Source organism: Belonocnema kinseyi, chromosome 10 (assembly GCF_010883055.1).
Source record: "Belonocnema kinseyi isolate 2016_QV_RU_SX_M_011 chromosome 10, B_treatae_v1, whole genome shotgun sequence".
Taxonomy (NCBI): domain Eukaryota; kingdom Metazoa; phylum Arthropoda; class Insecta; order Hymenoptera; family Cynipidae; genus Belonocnema; species Belonocnema kinseyi.
Genome location: NC_046666.1, coordinates 104679750 through 104690746, shown reverse-complemented (window position 1 = coordinate 104690746; position 10997 = coordinate 104679750). Strand labels below are relative to the sequence as shown.

The 10997-nt window shown below is 34.6% G+C and overlaps 1 protein-coding gene across 1 annotated transcript; it reads left to right on the top strand.

Annotated features, from left to right (window-relative positions):
* The first annotated feature begins 1865 nt into the window (after positions 1-1865).
* LOC117181304 lies at positions 1866-2534 on the top strand. Its single transcript, XM_033373864.1, has one exon. It carries the CDS (start codon positions 1866-1868, stop codon positions 2532-2534), a length of 669 nt encoding a protein of 222 aa, XP_033229755.1.
* Positions 2535-10997: the final 8463 nt, after the last annotated feature.

Genomic DNA, 10997 nt, shown 5'->3' with positions numbered 1-10997 from the left:
GTGTTTGTCGCCGACGTAGAGAAAATGTTTCGACAGATTTTGGTTGACCCACGTGATAGAAAATATCAACGTATAGTTTGGTATTCCTCTGAACAAAACGTTTAGGCTTGGAATTTAAATACAGTCACGTATGGTACTGCTTGCGCCCCTTACATCGCTAACAGAGTCATTAAACAATTAGCCAATGATGAAGGGTCTAATTTTCCTGCAGCCAAATCAATCCTCCAAAATAATGTTTACGTGGATGACGTTCTTTTTGGCGCTGATGAAATAGATGCAGCTCGAAGATTAAGAATGCAAGTCATTCACCTTTTCGAAAAGGGTTGTTTTTATCTAAGAAAATGGGCAAGTAATAATGAATTATTATTATCAGATTGTGCCTCAGGAACTCATGAGAGAGCGTTTGATTTTCTAATGGATGAGGATATTAAACTGAAAGTTTTGGGTTTGCAATGGGATCCTGAATCCGATGTTTTTCGATTTAGGGTTGAGCCCCGACCTATGGATTCTCCGACGAAACGTTTAATTCTTTCAGTTATCGCAAAGCTGTATGATCCAATGGGTTGGTCATCTCCAGTTGTAATAGTCGCTAAGCGTTTAATGTAGCAGCTATGGCTTCAAAAGCTGCAGTGGGATGAGCCTTTACCCACTGATTTGGAGGATTATTGGTCCAAATATTATAAGGGTCTTACCCAACTTCAAGCAATCCAGATACCCCGATGGACCGGACAAGGTGCTGACAATCTGGGTTGCGAGCTGCATGGCTTTTCTGACGCTTCGAGCAAAGCTTATGCTGCAGTCGTATATCTCCGCATTATTCAGGAGGATAGAAGTGCACGAGTAACTTTACTGACTGCTAAACGAGAGTGGCTCCTATCCTACCTGTGACCATACTTAGACTTGAATTGTGTGGAGCTCGATTATTAGCTAAGAATCTACATTTTTTAATTTCAACAATGGGGTTTGAAAGTATCCCACTTTATTGTCACACTGATGCCTCTGTAGTGTTAGCTTGGTTAACCAAGCATCCATCGACTTGGCGTACATTCGTATCTAATCGAGTAGCTCATATTCATGAGCTTGTTCCAAACGCTAAGTATAGATATGTTCCCACTAAGAACAATCCCGCTGATTGTGCTTCCAGGGGTCTCTTCCAAGAAGAATTGGAGGATCATCCCTTATGGTGGCATGATTCACAATGGCTGACCAAACATTCTGCTAGTTGGCCAGAATCAAGGTCCGTTTTGTCTCAAGATATGGACCTTGAGTAGAGTAAGAAAGTTACTCATCATACTATGAAGCAGGCTAAGCAACCCTTCGACCTAGCTGATAGGTTTTCGTCTTGGCCAAAATTGTTGAAAGTGACCGCCTATTGTCTTCGATTTTTTACAGCTTTCATGATTAAGGTGGCTAGGTTACCGAAGTCTGCGTTCCAACATGAGACATTGGCTCTCTCGTCAGATGAGATTCAGCAAGCTTCCTTGTATTGGATCAGGAGAATTCAAAAGGAGAACTTCGAACCTCAGTTGTGCGCCCTTCAACATGACAACCAGATAAAACAGAGCTCGTCTTTAAAAACGTTATACCCATTTTTAGATGCATCTGATGTACTGCGTTTGGGGGGACGTTTAGATAATGCCCTAATTAGTTACGATGAAAAGCATCCTATTATATTGCCGCGTTATCGAATAAGTGAGCTTATCGCTCATCAATCACACATTAGATTATTGCATGGTGATACGCAACTTACTTTACGCACGTTACCATAGAGATTTTGGGTGTTAGGAGCTCGCACGCTTGTCAAGAGATTGATTTTTGTCTGTGTTTTATGCGGGCGTCAGCGAGCTACTCTTTCTCAACAGCTGATGGGTAGTCTTCCGAATTTTCGGACCACTCCAAGTCGTTCCTTTACACATACTGGGGTTGACTATGCGGGTCCTTTCAACGTATGCGTATCACCGGGGAGAGGGCAAAAGAGTTACAAGAGTTACGTAGCCTTATTCGTCTGCTGCGTGACTCGGGCCATACATTTGGAACTTGTTTCAAATTACTCCTGTGAAGCTTTTCTAGCAGCTTACCATCACTTTACAAATCGTCGTGGATTACTAGCTCACATGTACAGTGACAATGATACCACATTTCAGGGAGCTGAAAGAGAATTGCGTAATTGCCTTTTAACTCTACGTAAAGATTTAAACTTGCAGAATCAACTCGCCAGCCAAGGAAGTACTTGGAATTTCATTCCACCTTCTGCACCCCATTTCGGGGGAATGTGGGAGGCTGGAGTGAAGAGCTTCAAGCATCACTTTCGCCGAATAGTGGGCTCTAGAACTCTTACTTTCGAAGAGTTATATACTACTCTTACGCGAATTGAGGCAGCTCTTAATTCTCGTCCAATAGGACCGTTGTCGGATAATAGCGAAGATTTAACGTATTTGACCCCTGGGCACTTTTTGATTGGTGCACCGCTTTTGAGTCCCCCGAACAATCGGTCGAATTTGTTTCTGAGAATCGGCTATCTCGTTGTTAGGTAATTCAATAAATTGTGGAGACCTTTTGGCGAAGATGGGCTACTGAATATTTACACTATTTACAGCGCCGATATAAGTGGACTCGTGAACAATCGAACCTTAAGATTGATGACTTAGTATTGATGTGCAATGATGGTGTCCCTCCAACTAAATGGTCGCTTGCTCGCGTAATGAAATGCTATCCAGGTAAAGATGGCTTAGTTCGCTCGGTTCGTGTTAGGACGGCCACTACAGAATTCGACCGACCGATTGTTCAACTCTGCTTATTGCCTCTTTCATTTAAAGCCTCTACTGAATTGTGCAGTTTCAATAAAACTTAAAAACTCGAGTAGCATGGTGACTGTCTTACCATTGCACTTGCCTCATACTTAGGTTTAATTCTAAACTCTACTTGTAATTATACCGCTTTATTTAGTATTAAAAGAATTTTATACTGTTATTCGCATTCAAAATTATTTTTCATGGCGGGCGGTGAAACTGAATTTCAGCCGCAACTTAAGGTCAATTTTATGCTTATTTATGCTTACTTACTTCAAGATCAATTTTCATGGTCGTCGGTAGCTTAATCAACAATAAGTGTTAATTAATTTTTCATACAATGATTTGCCAACTTCGCCTATGAAATCTTTCTTATTTATTCTCGTGATGCTCAAGCACGCGAGGCGGGCGGTATGTTTGAAATGTGTGTGCTAGTAGGAAAATACGAGAATATTTAAATGTAGTTATCCGCGATCAGAATAAGTAAGTAGAGTATATATATTAGTCCAACCATTTTTCAATGTCGTATCAGTGTACAAACCGACGAGCACCGGGTAGGTCATGATAAACTCATGAACCTAAGTACAAAACATTTATGTGTTAACCAAGATGTCACTTAAGTGAAACTTTGTGAAAAATGAAACTCGTCGATCATATACCAATAAAATTGATTTTTATATCTTATTCCCAAAATAAAGCTATTTTTCCTTACAGTTATTTCCCTCTTGAATCAGTGAATCCAAAGATATTAGTTGGATGAAATTTATAGACGCTTCATAATTACAATACTAATTATTATAAACAGATAGTTCAAGAATAATGGTTCCAAAGTCCAAATTTTATCACCGGAAAACGTCAATCTCTTTGAGTGACAGTTTCCTGTTTGTAAGTCCAAAGGTCCTCTGTTTATGGCGTCTGACTGGCGCCATGACTCATTAACGATTATAAAAATACCCCAAGATCTCAAGTTCCTAACATCAAAATCTACTTTGGACAGTGAACTGAACAATAGCTTTGATGAAAGCCTTAATGAAGTTAAATTCGGATAGAATACTCACATACAGAATTCCTGAAACGCAATAGACTTATAGTATTCTTAGAATCCGTGTAACAATAATAATTACTTAATATTTATTGATTCTATACATTCATAATCAATTCCATTTTAAAGCCATTTTAATCTTCCCGCCAGAGAATTTACTAGTTCGGAGAGTATTCAGTAAATAGGTCTTAGCACCTTAGAGTTTTAGTTCATAAAACGGCGCATACCGTTACACCTCCCCCCTTACTTAAAAGGCGTCTCTTGCTCTATGCTTGAGACAGCTTTTCTTTACATTAATTTATTGTTATTTAACAAATGATTCGATTTCTGACGACTTCAGAAGCCTTCTGAGAAGTGACAGATTTCCAGTGGTTCAATTAAGGTCACGTGGCACTTGATTTCCATTTTCACACTTTCAAATTTTAGTCCCTCAGTAACTCAGCTCAATATTTATTTACCTGTTCACCGGATCTAAATTTCAGACTATTTCCTACCTTGACCTTTTCTTAAAAATCCATTATATACTAATCTGCTTTTGGACATCTTTTTGCAAGTACACTTTTCTAAATGACTTCTCGTTTTATAATTTCTTTTTGATTTGTGATTCAAGATTCCTTGTTTAATATCAAAATATCTTTCCATCAGAATTGCTAAATTTTATTTTGGCTTGTTTGAACTAAATAATTTGCCATAATTTCATCATTTCTTTCCTCTCTTTTCATTCATTTTTCATTTTTTTTTCATTTTTTTCCTCTCCTAAAGAAAAAGGGCATAATTTCTTTTTATGTACCTATTTTTAAAATGTTTATGCCTCCATTGCTATGGTTAGTTTCCTTTTGCCTATCATCTTCTTTTAACTAAAATCTTTGGTTTTCCATGATTTCGAGGTTCTCTATTACCTGCCCGAACAAAAGAAAAGGTCTTTAAACCAAACAAATATCTGTTAGTTATTTTTCAATTTCAAGTTTTTAATTTTACTGAACCAGTACATTATATGTAGTCTTTCTTGAAAAGTTCTCTAACTTCAATATATCTTATCTTCTACATCCTGACAACTGCTATCTGAAAATTTTATATTATCAGTAATATTGTTTCATTACTGATTTTATTCGGAATCTTATATTCATTTCAATCCGAATCAAAATATAATAATGTTGTCCTTCGACCAGATTTTCTTATTTACCAAGATTCTATTCTTTTTTTAATCTTCAATAAGTTGTTTCGAAAAAACTTTAAAATAATACTTGTTAATAGCTTTAACTATTTATTTATTTTTATGTTTGTTCTTAAGCCAGCATTTTCCTAAGAACGATAAATATGAAACGTTCAGGTAATGGCAGGAGAAGTGATGATCTTTCCAACATAATATCAATTCAATGTTCAGAACCGGGAAAATGTTATTCAAACATTTTATTCTACGCGAACAAGGAAGTGTCGTCAAGATCACTTCATAATTAGAAAATGTTTCACTCTAAATGTAGACTTTCAATTGACCTCATTGTCAATGATTATGGTCCAATAGTTGCCCCATTATCATGGTGATCAGTTCTGATACAAGAGCCTCCATTGTCCAAACGCTCACTATCATTGAGTCAATCGAAATACTGGGTTATTCAGATCATACAGTCTTAGATTTCCGATACACAGTCATTGTTCTGGGTACACAACCTCTTTTTCAGTCCGCAGCCAATTATCCGGGCACACAACTCTTTATAAAATTCTGTGTACTACGTCGTATATGTCAACACTTACTATAGCTAGTTTGACACTGCGATAGAAATTAAAATACTACGGTCAATAAACGGAAAAAAGACTATCACATGTGAGTATACCTTAAAATGTATGTGCTCTCAATACAGATCATATCAAATCCAAATTGAGGTACATTATATTCGTTTTATTCATTTACTAAATATACCATAGTTTCAAAACTCAACAATTTTGCCATTTATATTTTGTCTTCCCATTCTAACCTCGCAAACTTCAGCTAAATGACCAGGAGACCTACAATAGTAGCACTTCTTCCTCTGCCCTTCACGCATATTATTCGAAGATCGGACATTAGGACAATTTCGCTTGATAAGTCCGATATTTTGACACTTGGAACATTTAACATCACCCTTTGATTTTTGATCTCGAAATTTTTCTTTTAATTGTTCACGCTCTAAAGAATGTTTTTGATTATTTCTGTCACCATAATGACAACCAGATTCCTCTTTGCCCTTTACAAATCCTTGGTTTGCCAATTCAGGGCAATTTATTTTAAAATGCCCTAACATATTACAGTAAAAACATTCTATCTTATTGATCCAATTACTTCTATCCTTAAATTGATTTTCAGTTCGCAAGCGTGCTATTCTTTTATTCGAATTAAATAGCGGTTTCGAGTTTTGTCCTACATTAGAACTCAAATCAGCTTCGGGTACTGACGTTCCTATATGTACTCTTTTCCAACTTTTTAATTTAAGATCATCCTGATTGGCGAGTGCAATGGCTTTGTCTAGTGTATTTGTATCTGTATCTTTTATCTGGGAGTAAATATTATAATCTAAAGCACGTAAAAAATTATTCCCTATTGCTGTAGTTCTATAAGCTTTACACATTCCAATACCTCTTCCCCTGGAGTATTTTCTAAAACTTAAGAAACTAATCTATTCAGAGTGAAGTTTACTCTTGCTCCATATTTTTGAACAGGTTTACCCGGTTTAATTTCAACATTAGCTAGATCTTGCATAAGTAGACTTATGTCTTCGTTTTTAGAATAGATTTGATTGAAGGTTCTCAATATTTCATCTAAAGGGATCCCTCTTCTATCCTGAATATGTTATCTCGCTTCTCCAGTTATTTTTATTCTAATTAACATAGTTAAGCATGAGATATCAGAAGGGAATCCCTTGAACGATTTTTGAAATTTTATTAAAATCAAGAGTTCCGGTCAAAGCAATTGAATTTTCTGACAAGGGAGTAGATAGATAAACAGGTGTTTCGTGTCTTGTCAAGGGTGAAGAATTTTCGAGATCTGAATTTATGGATGGGCTAATATTATTTGTTAATAAATTTTGAGAAAAATGTAATGTTTGCATTGTCAGGGAAGTGCCAACCACTGCACTCGGATCAACAGGACGTTTATTACTCGATTTTCGCCTATTCCTTGAACCTGAAGATTCGATTTCGTCACTTGACGGGAGCGGGGGATCGCTATCCCGAGTCCTTTTTTTCGCACGCAATTTAGGCATTTTTAATTACTTTATAATTAAAGGCTAAGACTTACTTGTTGTTATAATCCAATTTGCGATTTTATAATAACACTTTTTCTTTCCTCTTATAAAAATTAAAACATTATGATTTTGAAAAAAACAATCATAGTGAGAAATCCTCTCGGTGATCTGAAGGTTACAGTTGAATTTCCACTTGAAGATCTTGAAGACGTCCTTGAGATTCGCCAAAGTTCTGCAATCCAGGGAGTCCCTCGGAGCCGCAACTCTTCACGAGTCTGATGATCCAGTAATAAACTTCTGTTGAATTTTCAGGATTAATAATCCGTTAAGTTTGCGGTTATTGAGGAATATCTGGTGGCTCATTCCAACCATTGACAATCTCGATGCAATTTGAAAACACCCTTAGCTACCGGGAGTAAAACCACCCAAAACCCTGGTAGAAGATTGCAGCTTATCATTACAAGAAGTCTCGGACAAACATCCTTGAAATTGAACTCATGAACTATATTTTTCACGACACAGGTAAATCCCACTGAGCTATCACCATTTTGTTACGTCCAAACTCTGCTATTAAATTTCTTCCGTTAATGCTCTGCACTGATTTGTTCAGGTATAGGTTCGTTACCTGTCGTTGAATGGTTGAAACCATTAGCCGCGAAATATAGGTCAGGTTTGAAAAATGATTCACTCGGTACACAGATTTTAGCTTGTAAATTAAACTTGAATGTTTATTATAATTCGTCCATATTTAATTGTTCATGGATGATATATTCTCTTATTTGATCTCTAGAATAAACGACAATGATCGTGTATTGCAGTTCGTGGTGGACGCGGCAGATTTGAAAAGTCTGATATTGAGAATCGGAAAGCACTTCCATAAGGTCGAACAATTTGGAGTCAGGACTTGACATTGTCCATATTATTTCTTTCTATACAAATAATAATTGTTTGTAACTAACAAACAATTATTTATTAGTTTTGTTCCTTACACACACAAGTAAGCTTAGCACTTAATGGCGAAACACATCCAAGCACTAGTCGTGTAGTGCGCGAACGCGAAATCGATAGGTCGCAATGCCTTTGAATTTATCTAAATTCTTCTGAGTCCGTATAACCAAAAAATAACCAAAATGTCTAAGAATCGTAGGTTCAAGGTTTTAAAGAGCACGCCGAAATGACAAGTATCCGCCAATTAACGTCTAATTAGGTTGAAACTTGTAACTACAACTGACACTTCTGTGCTCTGCATCTATATTCATAATCTCGTTTTGGGCGGGATTTATCCCTTCTTTTAGCTTTTAACCAATCAAAATGCTGACGTCACTCACTTTTAGTGTCGAATAACCAATCGTAAATGAGACCACTTTGCTCCTCCTACTTATTTCGGCAATTAAAGTGAGTAACAGTTCAAGAATAATGGTGCCAAAGTCCAACTTTTATGGCCGGAAAACGTCAATCTCTTTGAGTGACAGTTTCCTGTTTGTAAGACCAAAGGTCCTCTTTTTATGGTGCCTGACTGGCGCCATGACTCATTAACGATTTTAAAAATAACCCAAGATCTCAAGTGCCTAACCTCAAAATCTAATTTGGACAGTGACCTGAGCAATAGCTTTGATGAAAGTCTTAATGTAGTTAAATTCTGATAGATTACTCACATACAGAATTCATGAACCGCAATAAACTTATAGTATTCTAAGAATTTGTGTAACATTAATAATTACCTAATATTTTTTGATTATAATCATTCATAAACAATTCCATTTTAAAGCCATTTGAATCTTCCCGCCAGAGAATTTGCTAGTTCGGAGAGTATTCAGTAAAAGGGTCTTAGCGTCTTAGAGTTTAGTTCATAAAACAGCGCATGCCGTTACAGTGCGTAAAATACCTAGTTATAGTACTTAGCGTAAAAAACTACGTAGATTACCTAGGGTATTTTACTTACCTATCCCTGCTACTGCCAGAAAGCAGTTAGTAGAGGAGAGTTATGTCTCTATCTCTTTCACTCTCACGGGATGATTTGCGCAATTTGCTGATCTGCAATCGCGTGAGTGCAGTGGTCATGGAGGATAGACATAAGGAGACCAAACTAGTGAAACTGAAAATGAACAAATTTGTGCACTTTAAAAAAATATGGCCCCCGATGTGAACGCGAGTCAAATGTAAATAACAGTGTTGGGTAAGATACTTTCAAACGATCCCGAAGGGAGCGAACTGCCATCCAAAAGAGTTAGGTTTGAAACTGCTCTCTGGACTTTTACTCTCTGTCTATGCAATATGATTTTTATCTCTGAGATTCTGTTTTTGAAATCAGAATGAAAGATACTTTATAGTAATTTAGCAATTTCTCGCTAATTCCAAATTATCTCATATGCGTTTAAAACACATCTATATAATATACATTATTATTTGATAATGAGACAATAATGAAGTGATTTATTAATTAATTAATAATATATAATATATTAATAAATGGATAAATTTGTGAATAATGAATATTTAATTACAATCATAATTGCATACAAATTTTTTGATATTGATATAAATATTGAATAATGTAAATAGAATAGTATTGAGAAATGTTAATAAAATGAAGTCAATCTGAAATATTGACACATAATCCATACTGACGGGTGTCAATCTTAAGCGTTAATTATGAAGGTATATCCTAGAAACAAATATATTAAAGGAAATAAGTTTATTAAATCTTTTTCTATTATTTCTGGAAACAATTTTGCGGTTGAGTAAAGTTTTTGCAGATCACGAATTATACAATTACAAGGTGAATCATTATTCATTTCCAAATAATGTTAGGAATATAGAATTGAATAAATGTGGAGTAATATTCTACCTCTGTATACAAGATAAGTTAATATTATTTAATATCAGGGGGTGCTTCTACTGTACTGTCCAATGCAAAAAATGTGTCACGAAAGTTGAAAACGGCCGTGCGGCGGCGCTGCTAGTATCTTTGTTCTACAAAACGATCCAGTACCATAGCAAATATGCATAAAAATTACAAAATAAATATGAAAACCCCTTCAAAATAATTTGTTCTTCATAGTATAGAAGATGATCGACACAATTCAGACAAAGTAAAAAATTTCATGGATATTCAGAACTTATAAGAAATAATTAAAAAATAAATAACGAATACACAAACGAATGAAAAAAATGCCAAAAATAGATATTATTATCGAAGTATGAAATTATTAAATTTCCACGAATATTTCAATGATCTAAATTTAGAACTGCTGAACATAGTTAATTGATAAATAATATATGAGCTATTAAATTATTTATGCTATTTTATTGCTTCATCAATTTCACGTTTTCAACTATTTTATGTTTTCTTCAATTTGATTTCTTCACCAATTTTCCTTTTTAATTAATTACTGTTTTCTCGAAATTATATCATTTTTTTAAATTCTATTATTTGTTTAAATTATATTTTCAAATTTTTTTCTTTCTGAAATATATTTTCTTAAACAATTGTATTTTTAACCCCTTTTCTTTTGAGAACAATTATTTGAGTTTGTCAAACATTTTATTTTCTTAAAAATAAATTTTTTTTGAAACATTTAATTTATTAAACAATTTTTTAATTTTTTTACATTTTTATTTTTTCAATATCTAATTGAATAATGTCATTTATTATCATTGGTTGAATAATAATTAATTAATGAAGAGAATACTAATAATTGATGATAAAAGTATTCTAATTGAAATTCACATAAATTTGTTTACAATTTAATTTTTAATCTTATGGCCCAAATATTTATAACTTTATTGCAGCAATTATTTTGTTAAAAATTTTTTATTTTAAACAAGAAATGATTTTCCTAATTTAATTTATTAACTAATGCCAGTTGTTAAGCAATTTATTTTTTTGCATATTTTATTTCTTATACCACTTTGTTTCTACATCAATTTGATTGTTTAACCATTTTA